This window comes from Drosophila persimilis, unplaced genomic scaffold, assembly GCF_003286085.1.
Source record: "Drosophila persimilis strain 14011-0111.01,24,50 unplaced genomic scaffold, DperRS2 tig00000606-arrow-arrow-pilon, whole genome shotgun sequence".
Classification (NCBI taxonomy): Eukaryota; Metazoa; Arthropoda; class Insecta; order Diptera; family Drosophilidae; genus Drosophila; species Drosophila persimilis.
In genome coordinates, this window is record NW_020825324.1 from 436494 (window position 1) to 454258 (window position 17765).

General features: G+C 40.1%; 1 protein-coding gene across 9 annotated transcripts in view; it reads left to right on the forward strand.

Annotated features, from left to right (window-relative positions):
- Positions 1-17515, forward strand: part of LOC6597301 (moesin/ezrin/radixin homolog 1) — a 28098-nt gene extending 10583 nt beyond the window's left edge. For 4 of the 9 annotated variants that reach the window (XM_026990803.1, XM_026990804.1, XM_026990805.1 and 1 more), the window contains 8 exons: positions 9145-9288; positions 13635-13814; positions 14351-14485; positions 14683-14709; positions 14821-15587; positions 15661-16048; positions 16545-16757; positions 16819-17515. In XM_026990803.1, coding sequence (XP_026846604.1) covers positions 9274-9288; positions 13635-13814; positions 14351-14485; positions 14683-14709; positions 14821-15587; positions 15661-16048; positions 16545-16757; positions 16819-16983 — 1890 coding nt within the window. In that variant the 5' untranslated portion in view covers positions 9145-9273 and the 3' untranslated portion in view covers positions 16984-17515. Of the gene's footprint in view, positions 1-9144; positions 9289-11091; positions 11305-13634; positions 13815-14350; positions 14486-14682; positions 14710-14820; positions 15588-15660; positions 16049-16544; positions 16758-16818 lie in introns of those variants that run through there. The other 5 variants (XM_002022406.2, XM_026990808.1, XM_026990806.1 and 2 more) reach the window with 5 other exon arrangements.
- Positions 17516-17765: the final 250 nt, after the last annotated feature.

Below are 17765 nucleotides of genomic sequence, written 5' to 3' on the forward strand. Positions count from 1 at the left end.
GTATTTTTTTTTAGTTGTTTTTTATCGAAATGTAATCATCTTTCAGCAGCAGAAAATTAGTTGCCATGGCTCTTGTGCTGTTTTACTATTTTTAATGTAGTTTTAATGGCAACTATTTTTGTTCGTTTCGTTTTTTTGCTGCTTTGCTTTTTTGCTGCCTGTGTGCACATTTTCATTAACGCTTATTTCGTTAATGGCTTTTGTGTTTCGAGACCTCTAGGTCTCGGCCTCCTGCTCTCTGGCATATACTCGCTCGTAAATCAATCAATCACAACAGAATATTGGTCAAATGGGATGTGTGTGTCGGGTCTGCTTTCGATTGATAGATAAATAGTATTCCAATTGTCACTACTTTTGCTTTCTTTTGCAGGCGAAAGGAATGTTTAATTGAAGGCTAAATTATTCGTTATGGGAAGAACACTGCAGACAATCGAAACTGTGTGATCTAAATAATTCTAGAGGCAAAATGATCGGTTAATGAAACCAAATAAATGAAAGCATTTCGAAGAACATCATGGTTTGAGTAGCGATTAAATAGAAAGTCAGCCAATGAGTATCGTTGATCGATAAAGTATCGATAACAAGTGTAAAAATGCTCAATAAATGTATCGGCTCATCAGCTATCGATTAACGATTAATATGACCGATTGCAGTGCCTTATTGCATCAATTTGTTTGTTTATTAAAAGAATCTTGGCTCCTTATACGTGGGGCATTCCATTCATTGATTTAATGAATAAACTCTAGTATGAATCATGGAATCGACAATGAGGCTAATATTAGACGTTTAATGGAATTCCACAGCTAAACTTTGACGTGATCCAATGTGATCTATGCTGTGACTCGCATGACTCTTATTTTAAATAAAGTTTATACATACGTCAAGATAACAATTGGATGTTTGTGGAGGGGAGTGGAGTGGAGTGGAGAGAGGGGGGAACGAGTGAATGAGTGCACATTAACGTATGCATAGCCTCAAAAGCTCAATGTCACGCATATTATTTACTCTTCTACCTTCAGGCGGAGTGGAGTAGTCGCAGTCGTATCTCTATCTATTGTCTCTTTTTCAAAAGGAGAAGGGTACGGGTACGGGTACGGGGAACGGGAATGGGTTTGGTTGGGGGCCTCCGCATCGTCGTTTAGTCGTTTAGTCGTTTAGTGCTGCTAATAATATTTGCACGAGTGTTTTGTGGAAGGTAAAAATGAAATGAAATTAGCTAACAAGCAAAGGCTGTCTCTCTCTCATCTCTCTGTCTCTGTCTGTCATAAATAAGTTGCAAATAATATACGAACGAGGGACATAAAACTCTGAGTGTCTGTGTGTGTGTGTTTATTTCGCTTTCGTATCTCTGTTGCATCATAAAACATGCCTCGACGCACACATAGTGCATGCAAATTGTCTATCTTTCATAATACACCATGGATCGGATCGTATCGTATCGGATCGGTCGGGATCGGAACGGTTCGGTTCGGTGGATTGTCTTTTCATTCCATTGCGAATCGTAATAATAATTGTCAAAAATTGAAAACGAAAGCATTTACCCAACAAGTCGGCCGACGCTTTTTTGTGGCCCAATAAATCAAGTGCCCGCGGATGAGTAATTTACATGCCATGTCGCCTTTGCCTCCGGCCTCCGGCCTCTGCCGGTGGTGACTGTACCTCTCCCGTACGGAGTACTCATCCAAAGAATACAATCTCTGGGGGCCGCTGGATAACTGGTTTCTTGTGTGTTTGTTTGCTGTTTATTTCTCTTGCTGATACGGCAAGTTGTAGTTTTTTTTTTTTTTTGGAATTTTGTTTTTAGCGATGATTAATACCCGTTAGTATTTCCATTTGGCAAACCTGTAGAATGTGTGCTGCAGCTGCCGGTGTTGGGCAATGTACATGCATGTGTGGCATTTAAGATGGGAATTTCCGCTTGGTATTCACTAATTGCATGTGGCTTTGGGATAAATAACTCAATATTTTTAGTGGCAAATGCTTTTTTGGTTTTGTTTGCATTGGAAAAATGGTTCCACCTCATTCTAGAGGGCATTTATACATTCTAACATGTGTTGGAAAGCCCAACAACGGCAAATAAGTGTTGGAAAGCTCGATAAATGCCAGAGTCAGTCAGTACTGGAAAACTATGTAAATGTCAGGCAATCAGTGTTGCAAAATGCCATTAATGACAAGTTTGAAGCCGGTCGATGTTCTGGAGATCCCACTTTCAGCCAATCGAAAAGTGCTGGGTAAAACACCCCACAAGTGTTGGTAAATACACTAAAGAAAGAATTCTGATTGATTCTGATTTCCGGCATGTGCCGCCATCGACTCTTTATCGATTCGATGACGATGTCTCCTCGATGAGACAACACCATGCCACCAAGCGACCCAATTGTTGGCGTCCCTGACGCTCGCAATGTACCCATTCGTGTTTTATTTGTACTGAATTTTCTGTAGTGTTTGTACTGTTATGTAGTACAAAATATCTGCCCGCTTCAGTGATAGGAGCAAAAAGAAAAAAGCAGAAGAAGAAGGAGGAGGAGTACGTTCTATGCTTTGGTGTCTGTTTGCCAATTTCTAATTGTTTTCCGATTGTGCGAGTGTGGGTTCGTACGTTCTTCTGATTATGCGAGGTATGAGGTATATAAAATATTTTTAGGCCGATTGCCACATGCGAGAGACCCAGACGAAACACGAATGTGTGTGTGTTTTTTTTTCCGAAAAGATAAGATATGCACATGATTTTCCCCCGCAATGAGTGTGTGTGTAAACGCAGTCTCGGAGTCGGGTCGGGTCGGGGAGCGGAAGTAGCTTTGATACAACATTAACTTGAATTTGACTACAATTTTTTGTGCGTCTGTCGAGCGACACACAAATCGTGCACTTTAATTTTAATTGCCGCCACAACAGCAATCGGCAATCGGCAATCGGCAATACGCAATCGGTAACCGATACACACACACACAACTGTGGCGGTCAATCAAGTTGGAATGCAATTATATGGCATATCAATCATTTGGAAATTGTTTGAAATAAAATGCTTTAAATGAGGCTTAATACCATTAGGAAATAATACTAAAAGGAAATGATTACGCTGTACAAATTTAGCCTAAACGAAAGGATACACATGCCCCATTGCCACTGTAATTTATATTCCAAATGAGATTATCAATTCAATCATTAACAATGAAGTATTCTACTCTTTTCTATCACAAAATAATGATGTGGAGTTTTCCCTAAAACTTTCCATTGATTGGCTCTTCACTTTGGGTCCAACCAACCAAACAATCAACCAACCAAACATCGAAAATTTTTGTTAAATGCCCTTCACCACCACCAGATGATAAGCCAACAAAACAAACAGTTTTCTCTGTCCGTCGAGTCTCTCTCTCTCTTGTTTTTCGGGCAAAATTTGGGGTGTGCGTGTGTTTTTGCATGACAATTGACAATAACAATTAGCGGCAATCGACGGGATGTATCGTGTATCGATACGATAGAGAGCTTACACAATACGAGTATTATTTAGCCATGAAAATTGTTGAGAGGATGGATTGAAATGGAATGGGATGATCGAGGCCTTTTTGGTCTTTTTTTGGGAACTAAAAACTTGATTAAAGCCAAAAAGATGCTAATCTAGTGTTGGTAAATGTCATAAATACGATACATACTCTCAATAATGTGTATTGTACGGCTAAGAGGAACTTTATACGTGGTTGAACACGTAAATGACTGATCTTCTTTGAGTTAGTGTTGGTCTATGTCAGAAAGTGTTGGTAAATTTCATTTGCATGCATTTTGAACCATACCTTATTCAAGTTCTGTCTTCTAGTCGAATAAACTTTGCAAGAGAGTTTTAGGTGTTGGTTATAGTCAGGAGAGTGTTGGTAAATGCCATTAGCATAAAGTTCATACTGTTCTCTCTATAGTTTCTGAGTTATCGTCAGATTACAGCATTATAAGTTCTTGAAAATGTTGGTAAATGTCATAGGAATATTAATAGTGTTCAAAAACTCACAAAAAAATGTAAGAAAGTTTCGATAGTGATGAGTTTTTGGTATGATCAATATCGCTTTGCATTTACCTCCAATCTGCAGTCTGCATTCCTTTACCAGTGCTAAAAACCATCCATAGTGTTGATTAAGCAACGGAAGACTCTGTTTTGGTTCTATAATCTTTCGAGAAGCGCACCATTAAATCCCAAAGTCTAATTACGTCTATGAGTTGGCAAAATAATATCATGAGAAAGAAGAGAAAATACACATTCGTGACGAACGAGAACCCGTAGATAAACACACGTACGTGTGGGGATCAGTTCCGAGGCGGGAAATGCTTAATGTATTTGCGTGCTGTGTTAATTGTGGCAGGGGCAGCGATGTAGCGATGTAGCGATGTCTGATGTCTTTCTTTTTGATTCCGATTCCCCTCCGTTCAACGGGAAAGGTGGTGTTTCCTCATCATAATATTTTCTCACCCTCTCAGTCTCTCTCTGTTGTCTGTCTGTCGGCCTGTCGGTGGTTCTGTCGCACATAGTATATTTTCTTTACGTGCGCGATTCTGTTTGTCGACGGTATCTGGAACATTTAAGTCTAATTTGCTTCATTAAATTGTCACATTTGTTATTATGTTTTTATTTTCTTGACGTCAAACTGATGAATGATCTCTCGTTCTGCTGGGTATGCTCGACTAAACGGAATAGTGGATAAGCATGAGCACGCTATCTGAGGAATGTTCCTCCATACCAGAGGTATTTTCCATTCCAGATCTCCATTGCCTGCTGTTGAAAGTGCCGCCAGTTGATGAATGGCCCTGTAATTTTGTGTGTGCTCCATCGTTAGAGCTTAATGAACAGCTGGCAGGCGTTTAGATTACTCGTATATTCCATTCTAATGTAATTAAGATTTCTCCCTGCTGTGTGCGCTTTTGTTTTCATTTCCATTGCCTCGGATTTTCATTCATAAAAGTATATATATCTTCTATCCTACACAAAATATAGTTTACTTGGTCAGGTTTTTTTTGTTTTCTTCTTTATATTTATTCGCTGTGTGTATCCCGCCGCTTGATTGCCTTCGTGGCTGTGCATTTTAATTATTGAAAGTGGGGAGGGGGAAAATCAACGCTCCATGAAAAACACAAGAAATACCATCAAACCAGAAAATAAGGCGGGTCTCTATCGAATCGAAGTCTGGGATACACTTGAAGATTTATAGATTTTGAAGTTTTTCCTCTTGTTTTTGGAATGATTTGTTTCTGACGGTCCTATGTATCATATAGTGATCGGATAGTGGCGATTGTGACTGGAAAAAAAGAAGTGAAAGAGCTTACTAAAGATTCTGACTAAAAAATAAGTGACACAAAAAAAAAAAAAATTAAAGTTAAAAAAATCTTTTTAAAAAACAAAAAGTTTTTAAATAAAAAAATTAAATTAATTAAATTAAAAAAAAAAGGTTTTTAAATTAAAAAAAAACTAGTTTTAAAAATAAAAAAAGGTTTGAAACTAAAAAAGGCTTAAAAATAAAAAAGGTTTAAAAAAAAAACTAAAAAAAGGGTTAAAAATAAAAAATTTAAAATTATTAAGAAAATAATAAATAAACTTAAAATTATTTGTTTAGTTGTGGAAAGTTTATTTTATGTAAAGGTTTTTTTTTTTAAATGGTCCACACTGCAAAGACTCTTTGGAGCCAAAAGACTCTCCTGTTCTCTTCTGTTGATTACGAATGAAGAAAGCTCCCTTTTTTCAGTTGATAGTCGCAGTACCCGCTTTGTGGATCGACAAATAATTGTTTGAAAATTAAAAGTCAAACAGAAAATGAACGCCAAAGTTGATGAAGAAATAATTTTATTTGCTGCTCATTTATTATGATGGGGCTTTTTGGTCGAAAGAGAAAACGAGAAACACCAAAGGAAAGTAAAAGCCGAAAGAGAGATGGATACCATGGCATGATGGCTGTGTGCTTGGACTCTACTTGCTACTCGCATTGTGATGGAATGGATTTAAAAATGCGTTGCGTTGCGCATACGCAATATCCAGCCAGCCCAGTGTCCAGTCGTTGTCGCTGGCGTTTATTTTTCGTGTGCGCGTACACATGCGTGTGCGTGTGCGTGTGCCATCCATCGGAGCGATGGCTGTGTTCCGGTGGTCAAACAATAAACGTGATTTCTGTTGGCTCTCCGTATTTTCTATTTCCATTTCCATTTCTGCTTAAAGTTGAACTCATTAATGTAGTTAATGGATATTAAACACAAACCGGCACAAAACAATGCTCTCGATCTCGTTATTTGGAGACACAAAAAACACACACAGAGACACGGAAAGAGAGAGAGAAACCGAACAATTATTATTATGTAAACTTTTGTGTTTAACTGAATGAACGATTTTTGTGGCATGAGGAGAAGGAGGAGCAGGTGGAGGAGAAGGCGGAACGGAGGGCAGGAGAATAATGGTCTGTAAAGCTATTCATTAACCAAAAATTATAATAACGCAAGAGTTGGACATCTGCAGCGCATTGACCGCATTATTACAGTTCAATTGCATTTGGTTACAGTGTTGTGAAGTGAGAAAAAACGTGTGATTGCTGCTTCACTTAGAATATAGCCATTACCCAGTGTTGTTGTGATTTAAAGGGACAGAGGAAAAAATCAATTCTCCTATGAAGAACAGTGTTGTTAAGTGACAAACAGCAGTGAAAACTGTCGAGTTTATTGGAAACTTCTTAAATGAAGGTGACTTTGTGCCACAGTGTTGTGAAGTGGCGCAGGAAAGTTGAAGTACTCAAAAGTACAGTTGTCTCCATTTTCAGTGTTATAAAGTGGTAGGGCATACCGCTTACCCTTTCACACACACTGCTGTTGAGTGACATTCTGGTACAATTTTCAGTGTTGTCAAGCGACAAAAGCAAGAGAATGCATGCCATGCGAAAAAGAGCGATGATCATACATTTTACACGCCATTCGAATCGAAATGGAAACTAAAAGATAGAAATAAACTCACAGAATCATTTCCGGCCAAGCGGCAAGACATAAAAGATACCAGAGGGAGAACGGAGGGAAGGAAGGGAAGGGAGAGTAAATTCTAAATTAAATAAATAATAAAATTGCAATTAAGTTTCGAGGAAACGAAGATACGGCACCCCAACAACAGCGAAGGGAGCGAGAGAGAGACTACAGGATGCACTTAATCACACAAGTTGTTTCATGGCTTGAATTGGGCTATTTTGTGATTCACTCTCGCCGCTCGATTGAACGCGCAATCGTAACTGCTACTTTTTGGCCGGGAGACACGTTTCCCGCGGTATTCTCTCGGGAATCAGGCCAAAGGAATTTTTGTGGCTTGTTGATTAGCGCACAGCGAACGCCAAAAGCAACACCATTCAGCAGCATGAGCTCATTTCAGTTTACTTTTTTTATTTGTTTTTTATTTGGATACGATATGCGGTGTGCCACGCGGTGGGGACTGGAGCGGAGTGCTGTGTGTTGTGTGCTGCGCCGCTAAAGCCCTCTTCAAGTTCACGCGCTGGCGATAATAAATGCCGCATGATATCATCATATTTGTGCGCCCAAAAACCCCAAAGAAATCATCGTCTAATAATTTGATTTATTTGCATCTCATGGGAAGTAGCAGAAAGGAAGACGGTACCCTATCGTTGGTTTGTTTCTATGGGATACACGATTTGTTGCAACTGCCATTGACGTCATGTGGTGCCCACAGAGATTGGAGATCAGAGAGGTTCGGGGGCAAGCCACAAGCCACAGGCCACAGGCCATAAGCTTAAATGTCAAATTGTGTCCGAGATTTAATTGGATTTTCATACATATTTGTTTTTTGGGAGGCCATATTCCATATTCCTCCATCCCCAAAAATAGAATGTTTGCGCCTCAAGTGCAAATTACCCAAAAATGGTGGGGGGGAACAAACACTTTGTAAAGCCAAATAAATAAATACTCGAAAGATGGAAAAATACATACATATGTACGTTGAATAGAATGTTTACCTTTTATGGCGGTTTGTGTGTGGATTCATTCGTTTCAGTGTTGCAAATAGCTGCTTTCAGTGTTGCAAAACCATATTTTCTGGTGTTGCACAACGTTTAATTCTTGTGATAAGAACTAGCAGTTGAATTAGTTTTGCAAAATGTGCGACAATGTTGGAAAAAGCCTTTACTTGCAAAGCTCAAGCCTTTAGTGTCTCTTAGGGCCCATTTGGGACTGGATTTATTTGAAAGTATTGTATATCATCGAGTACATTCTTTGACGTGAAGAAATGATTCTAAAGTCTTGTTTAAGGAAGAAGAATCTGGTTCAGCTGCAAATCGAATGCTCACGAAATTCTTGAAGGCCGAAACCTCTCCAAAATTTGCACTCTTACTATAATTCCGCATTAATAAATGAAAATGAATATGCATACATACATGTCTATATTTATCACGTGTTTCCTTTGTGGTTGTATCTGGGGGGCCAATAATAAAGTCTATAATGATATTTATGATTTCACCTGGCATTTTGACAACAAAATGCACCGCACAGAAACCCCCACACTGATGTCTGATGTCGTGTGACAGATGGATTGGTGGCATGATGGACGTACATTATATTTCGCTGTGGCGTTCAAAGTTTCTCCACCGTCAAACGTTTATTTCGTCGTTGGGTTCTTTAATTGATAAAAGCGAGCAGAGCACTTCCTAATGGGCGGAAATGGTCGAGAGGTTCATGGGCGTTGGGCGATTCAAATGTCTCAAAAAATATCACGAAAAGTATCTCGACTTGCATGCCCTTGAACCCACACAAATTGGGCAGATAAAACGTTGAAAAACGGATCATAAATGAGAAAAGTATGAGTACTTTCAGTACTTTCATCTACCGAAGAGGCAAAGATTTCTTTTGTGCTTTCCAATATTGTCACTCATTTTACAACACTGGAAAGCGAAGAAAACAAAGAACTAATTTGCTTTTTCATTAACTTTTGAGGGAATGCAATGACTGATTCATCGCATGATTATCTTCTTTTGTTTCGTAGAACTCTGAGTAATAGTACCGCTCTATAGATCATATAAAAAGGTTTACTTTACTCTCTTGTGCAACAGTTGGTGGCAGTTCCTTCGGGTCTTTGGTGCTTTTCGTTTTCTGTCGCTAATCAAAGTGGTTTTCTTTGATTTCTGTTTACAGTTTGAGACTCACCTTCCAGCACTAAACGAAGCAACGAAGCAGCCAAACGCGAAGAAACCTCCAAGAGGACTCCCCCCAACAAACAGCATTTCGCTTTCCCCCCATCAGTAAAGGAAAACAAGCCGGAAAATGTCTCCAAAAGCGGTAAGTACCTCACAAAGAAATGATATATGATGTATTCCCATAGGTGAAGGGCCACTGCCAGAATTGGGGCCCCTCGTATGTCTCAAAATAGCCAAAAACCAAGAAACTATTCCATGATATGTCTGTCCTAAATAATCAACGAAAACTAAACCATAAATCAGAAGACAGAAGCACCATGCACTGATTTCGAGAGCGGAAACCCGATAGAGAACGAATAAATTCATATTTTGTAGTAAATTCTTATAGATTACGGAAGGTGCCATCAGGTGCTCTGCTCCGTTCTGGTTCTGGTTATCAAAACACTCGAACCGAACGTCCCCTGCCTGCAATTGTCGTCAAAGGAGATCCATCTCTAAATGAAGTTTCAGCAATCGATTGAAAGCGTGACATGAAGACGTCATTGCACTGACTGACGTCTTGTTAATTGAATTTAATGGCCATATTTTTCATTGATTCGGTGGAAAGATAACCCATCGACGACGTCATTGATACAACAGACACTTGAACATTTGAGAGAACATTTGACCATGGCCCTGAAACCGACTACTCTCCTTCCTGTTTATTTTCCTTTTGATTGACGGCAGATAGAGTTATCTGGAGAGATCTTTGGATGGGAACGGAAGGAATGGACTCCATGGGGATTCGTTTTTATTGGTAGACGATGACAAGGCTTTTACTGATTGATTGGTTGAGTGATGGGAGCGATGGATTGTTACGTGGCTCTAATGGGAGCTCCCCATTACGTGATCATGTGAGTGAAGAAGGCAACCAACAATTTCTATACTTTCCAGTAATTATTTGGGTTTATCGAGTCACACGACAGTCGGTTATCGACTTTTTGTAAATATTCTTAATTTTCGATTGGAGATTACGGAAAGGGAAAGTTCTTTCTCTTAGGGATTGTTTCCTATGACAAAAACAACAAGAAACTCTTACGCTTAGCCCTTAACTCGAGTCGAGCACACGACATGTCTGGGGTTTCGAGGAACCCTATGAGTGGTATCTATAGGTTATTCCCTCTTTAAAGATAATCTCCATCTAACTATTGCACGTGTTATTTCTATCTATATATTCTAGGTAATCGCTATCTTTTCAATATAAGCCACTAGCTTCTGGGCAATACCCTATCTCTAAAGTTGATTCATTCTTATCTGTCGAGGAAAACGCTTTCCCCCCGCCGAATGGCAGTGGAACCATAACTTTCCCCTTTTTCTCCACTGCCCATCCAACACTCTCTATAACGAGTATATATATAAATATATGTATATTAGATGTGTGTGTGTTGGGGCGGGGGTAATTGCTAGCTTCAATAAAAAATCGAACTGACAGGCACAACGCGTCGTATGATTGACGCTGATTTGTTTGCCTTACTTCATGGGTCTGGGGCTGGGGCTGCGGGCTCTATCTATCTTTATGTTGACCTCTGCGGTCACCATCTGACGGACGGCCGGACACTTAACTGCCAGTCAGAATGCTGAATGTTGAGGCAGTGTCAGGTTTTACTTTTTTCTTTTGTTTTTTTTTTCTAATTTTAGATGCATAATTAACATGCAATTTGAGAAACGGAACAGCGATGACGATGCCCTCTGGGCACCCATCACATCACTCCCCCTTGGGCAAACACAAATTTAGTTCAATTTTATTTCGCTTTTGTTTTTCCAGCATTTTCTTGTGCACGGCTTTCCTTCTGTGTTTTCTTTCTGTTTCGGCTTACAAAACGTGCCTCGACTTTTCCATTTTCCTCAGTTGCCGCTGGACAACAGAACCGTATCGAACGTCGCTGCACTGCATTCGCGCATTGTTTTTCCCCCCGTTTTCCACGGCATTTTCCAACGACCCCAAGCACGGCACACGACACACGACACACGACACACGACACATTGTTTTTTGCCGAAACAAAGAGCTATCAAAATTCAAAAACTACTGAGAAACCCTTTCGCGCCCAGAATGGTCGTCGTCTCCGACAGCCGTGTCCGTATGCCCCGCTACGGCGGAGTCAGTGTTAAGCGGAAAACGGTTCGTGTTTTTCTTTTCCTTTTCCTTTCTTCTCTTCGTTTTGTTTTGTTTTTGTTTCTGTTTCTGTTTTTTTGAGTGCTGCTGCTACTGCATTTTTATGGTTTCCGTTTTAAGGAAAGATGAAAGAACTGAAACTGTAGATACCCTTTGTACTCGAAGACGAGGAAATCGATTGGGGAATATATATCCATATATAATTTAGTGATCGACTAGTGGCGACTGCGACTGAAAACAAGTGACGAAGAGGGCAAGAACTAACGGGAAATATACAAAATATATTAAAAAGGGTATATTTAATAAACTATAAATAATAAAATACGAAATAAACTATAAAAATAAAAATATAGAAAGAAATATGTAAATACAAGTTTAAAAAATAAAAGAGGAAAAATAATACAGAAAGTTAAAAAATTATACAAGAATATAACATTTACAAAATTGAAGATAATAAAATAATATAAAACTAAAAAATTTAATACAAAAGATAATACAAAAATATATATAAAACTAAATAACTTTGAATAACAAATACAAATATATATATAAATCTAAATACCTTTGAATAACAAATAAAAAAAATGAAATTAAAAAAAGTTTAAACTGAAAAAAAAATTAAAAGGTTTAAATTGAAAAAAATATATATTTATTAAAATATATATGTTAAAAAAAACCCTACATATGCAGGCAGTTAAACATTGAAAACATAAAAATATGAATATTAAATGAAAATTTAAAATATAAATGTAGAAAAAAATTTTTGTTTATTTTATTTATTTTTTTTTTTTTTACAATTTGATAATTCTGAAAATCGTACAACTCTCTAGAGAAACAGAAAAAGATTTTTCACCCACCAAAAATTCTTTGCCAAAAGTCCCAATACCCTACCTTACAAGGTATATGGGGAAAATCAAGTCATGCATTTTTTTTTTTTGTTTAAACTCGAACAAAGAACTGGTTATGATCCCGACTTCCGTTTCGTGGTAGGGGAAGGGGCGGTTTCTGCTGGCCGACCAGACCAGACCAGACCAGAGGGGCAGAGAGGGATGGGGTGTGACTGACTGAACAGAGGGAAACAACGCAACGCTGTTGCATTAACCCAAAAACGTTAATTGGATTGAAATGAAAAACGTTTTCAATTTCCTAGCATTGTGTCACGTTTGATTTGCATTCACAAACTGGAAAACAAAGGCAAGAATGAACACAACAAACCAGGGGGACAAACGATGACAAACAATCACAAAAACGAAGGGATACATTAGGGAGAGGGAAGGGGGAGCCATTCAGTGATGAAATCGGAAGTGGAGTGGAGGCTATGCAAAGTTCTAGGAATGCATCCAAAGCCTTTTCTTTGAACGTGTATCCAAGGCAATAGATCAATGATGATCAATGATTGAAGTCTTCTCCCAAAGTTGAGAAGAAACGGAGCTGAAAATCCCTTAAAGAATACGGGAAAAACAAGTTTCCCTCCTCTCTAGCTCTTTTCTCTTGAGAGTTCCAGGAAAAACTTGCTTGGCTGTTCTGTTGTTGAAGTTTTCCACCTGTCCGCCTACGAGAGAGAGAGAGAGAGCGAGAGCGAGCATGTCCCATTTTCCATTCGTATTTGCAAACAAGTTCTTGGCTTTGAATCGAATTGTCGTTTATCGATAATAGTGTCATGTCGCTCTGCTTTCGCGGATTAACGGGATTTGACGTGGTACAACATGTGGCATGGTGGCTTGGTGGCTTGGTGGCTTGGTGGCACGTGTCATACGGATTGTCTGGTGTTTGAATTGGTTGCGATTTGCGTTTTTGCATAAAAGCTGCATTCGCCGAACGACGCACGTTTTTTGCGAGCCGCGCAAAAGGAAAGCTTGCGGAAAAATCACGCTCTAGCGAGGGAAAAGCAACAACAGCAAAGAAAAAAAAAAAAAAGAAAAAAAATCAATCAGGCATGACACCCAAAGCCAGCAACAGAACGAACGTACGAGAAAGAGGGTGACGCAGCCGACCGACTGGACAGCACGCGGGTTATACAAGTTGGCAAAACACCCATACAGCCATACACACGGTATCTGTGTGTGTGTGTGTGTGTGTGTTTTGTCACTTGACCAATTTCCCCCCCTGGGGGGGTATGGGGCGGGGGCACAGATCATAGGTGAGTGGGTTGAGAGAGGGAGAGAGAGTGAGAGAGTGAGCGAAAGGCACTTGGTCAATGCGCGTGAAGCTAGCAAACTGTGTGGCAACTGTACTTCTCTCCTCTGTTATGCAATCCGACAATTAAACCCCCCACCTCAAACAGATCAAAAAAAATGGAATCGAATCCCAAACTAAACTCCTCTTCGTTTTTGCAGCTGAATGTGCGCGTCACGACCATGGACGCCGAACTGGAGTTTGCCATCCAGTCGACGACGACGGGCAAACAACTGTTCGATCAGGTGGTCAAGACGATCGGCCTGCGTGAGGTTTGGTTCTTTGGTCTTCAGTATACCGACTCCAAAGGCGACTCCACATGGATTAAGCTGTACAAAAAGGTAAGCCAAATCGAAACGAAACGATGATACAATATAACTGATGACAGGGATAATCTTAAGAAAGAGGGAAAGTGCATTTCAGACGAGGCAAGACCCTTTCCCGGAATAGTATCTCTTGATAAATTAACAAAAATATACAGTAGAAAGAATACATTCAGTAAATGTCAATCATCAAATGCACTTTTAGATGAAAATATGTAAGAAAATTTCTTTAAAAAAATTAAAACAGAAAACAACATTAAATTAGAATAGAAAATACAACAAAATTAAATTACAACAGAAATTAAAAAAAAAAAAAAAAAAATTGGAATAGAAATTACAAAAGAAAAAAAAAACTACGAAAATAAATATTTTTAAAATAAAAAAAAAAAAAAATATTTCGTACTAATGTTTAAAAAAGCATGTACCCAGTAAGTTGTTTAATTAATTATTTCTGAAATGCACTTGATTTATACGATAAATAGCTTACTGTTTTTTGGATTTATAATTGTAATTATTATGTATAATAATGTAAATATAAATGTATATAATAATAGCCCGAATCGCCGGCCATAAAGACCATAAAGTACTTGAAACGCGTAAAGAAATATGTGGACAAGCGGACAACAAGCGACAGCAATGGAGTCCATCATTCGGAGACAAGCGAAGAGGATGACGATGCCGATGATATGGTGGGCAGAAGAGAAATCGAATCTATTGAACCCCCAAGCGAGAATCCCCTAAAATATTGCTAGAATAGAATATAATAGATTTCTGTAGATTTATGTAGACTATTGCTTGAGGAATACAGAACAGATGCCGCTACTTTATTGTTTACTAATAACATCTTCTGTCTGTGTATAATTATTCATGCTGCCTAAAAAAAAAGACTGGATCAATGCCGTTTTCCACATGGGTAACGAGAGAGTCAATCCATCCATCCATTCTTCCTACAGATTCCCCCAGTGATCGCCAGCCGTTCTGATCCGTTCTTGTTAATGATATGCTTTGTTTTGGTTTGTTGTAGGTCATGAATCAGGATGTCAAGAAGGAGAATCCATTGCAATTCAGATTCCGTGCCAAATTCTATCCGGAAGATGTGGCCGAGGAGCTCATACAGGACATCACATTGCGCCTGTTCTATCTGCAGGTGAAGAATGCCATATTGACCGACGAGATCTATTGTCCGCCCGAGACGTCCGTGCTGCTGGCCTCGTACGCGGTGCAGGCACGTCACGGGGATCACAACAAGACCACCCACACAGCCGGCTTCTTGGCGAACGATCGCTTGCTGCCGCAGCGGGTGATCGATCAGCACAAGATGTCCAAGGACGAGTGGGAGCAATCGATAATGACCTGGTGGCAGGAGCATCGCAGCATGCTGCGCGAGGATGCCATGATGGAGTATCTGAAGATCGCCCAGGATCTGGAGATGTACGGCGTCAACTATTTTGAGATCAGGAACAAGAAGGGCACCGATCTCTGGCTGGGCGTCGATGCCCTCGGCCTGAACATCTACGAGCAGGACGATCGACTGACGCCGAAGATTGGCTTCCCCTGGTCCGAGATCCGGAACATCTCCTTCTCCGAAAAGAAGTTCATCATCAAGCCGATCGACAAGAAGGCCCCTGACTTTATGTTCTTTGCACCACGTGTTCGCATCAACAAGCGGATCCTGGCCCTCTGCATGGGCAACCATGAGCTGTACATGCGTCGTCGCAAGCCCGACACGATCGACGTGCAGCAAATGAAGGCGCAGGCGCGCGAAGAGAAAAATGCCAAACAGCAGGAGCGGTAAGCGATTGCCTCAAATCGAATTGAACTCGATTCCTAATTGATTCCGGTCTTCCTTGTTAACCTTCACTAGCGAAAAGCTTCAACTGGCGCTGGCCGCTCGCGAACGTGCCGAAAAGAAGCAGCAGGAGTATGAGGATCGCCTGAAGCAAATGCAGGAGGAGATGGAGCGCTCGCAGCGCGATCTGCTCGAGGCCCAGGAGATGATCCGTCGGCTGGAGGAGCAGCTGAAGCAGCTGCAGGCCGCCAAGGATGAGCTCGAGTTGCGCCAAAAGGAGCTGCAGTCGATGCTGCAGCGCCTCGAGGAGGCCAAGAACATGGAGGCCGTCGAGAAGATCAAGCTCGAGGAGGAGATCATGGCCAAGCAAATGGAGGTGCAGCGCATCCAGGACGAGGTCAATGCCAAGGACGAGGAGACCAAGCGTCTGCAAGACGAAGTCGAAGAGGCACGACGCAAGCAGGTCAGTCTGTCAGCGGGCAATAGCCATGGTTCTCCTCTACTTTAGTATCCAATGTCTGACCCAGTTTGATAAGCCCTGTAATCAAGGGTTCAAAAAGGCAATCGGGCCATATTTGATAAGAAAATCATTGCGATAACTCGATTGTTAGATCATTATACAGTCACTGCCTGTATAGCCGAACGATAAGCGATAAAAGGGCGCAGATTCAAGAAGCTTCTACCCAAAATACTATACCTATTCCCCATAAAGAATCGCTTCTTTGAAAGACCACAAATATCTGCCTTATTTTGATGCACATTGGGACGATCATTGATTGATTGCTCTTCAGGCACATTTCATTCCCTGAAACATTGAAAATTTTGCCTTTCCCTGCATGTTTTCTGTACAGAGCTGCCTGTAAAAATGTCCCATAAGCGAAAGGAACTGTGGTATTCATTCCATCTCTGGAGTCTATCTATCGAAATACTTATATGATTACGCATTGCATTTCTTTCAGGCTGAAGCGGCTGCTGCATTGTTGGCTGCATCGACAACGCCGCAGCATCATCATGTGGCCGAGGATGAGAATGAGAATGAGGAAGAGCTGACGAACGGCGATGCCGGTGGCGATGTATCACGCGACCTGGACACTGACGAGCATATCAAGGATCCCATCGAGGACAGACGCACGCTGGCCGAGCGCAATGAGCGCCTGCACGATCAGCTTAAGGTCTGAAAAAGCAGCAAAGTCTCCAAATTCGTTTTATTCAAAATTATATTCTCTTCGGCAGGCCCTGAAACAAGATCTGGCGCAGTCGCGGGATGAGACGAAAGAGACGGCAAACGATAAGATTCATCGGGAGAATGTGCGTCAGGGACGCGACAAGTACAAGACGCTCCGTGAGATCCGTAAGGGCAACACAAAGCGTCGTGTTGATCAATTCGAGAACATGTAAGGAAAACGCACGCACGCACCGCATGCCCCGGACTCTCGGACTCTCAGAAAAGAGAGAGATGGACAGCGAAGAGGAGTCTCCAAAAAGAAAGAGAAAGATATAGAAAGCAGAACAGAAGAACAGAAGTACAGAAAGAAGAGAAAGAAACAACAAATATAATTCCGGTCGTTGCGACGATGACCCCCTAAAAAACTTCAAGAAATATCCGCAGAAGTCTCCTATCCTGAAAATCCGTAAAAAAAAAAAACTTCAGATATTCTTTGTTTTCTGAGAAGCTTGTATAGAAAAGAAATCACAGCACACAGATATAGTTACAGATACAGATAGAGATACCCTAGAGACAGACAAAAAACACGCCCTGGACGATGACACAATTATGAGAAGGGACAATCAATCAATAGATCACAGTCGAAACACAACAATCACTAGAATCAATCAAGAATATTTTCAATTTTGAAACGCGACAGACAACAGAAATTAAACCACAAATACAACTACAACTACAACTACAACAAAAACAACTATTTGCATTTTTTCCCCCGTTATAATTATTATTTTTATTATTATATAATTACTATTTTTTTTTAAATTTGTATAATTAAATAAGAACTTGATTTATTGTTTCTTAAAAATAACTTGAGAAGAGAGCAAACAAAACAAAAACAAACAAAAAACAACAACAGAGAAACAAAAAATATATTATATAAAATATTTTTTCTTCTTTAATCATATTTTTGTTTTGAAAGAAAAAAGATTCTTCAAAAAATAAAAAAAAAACAACA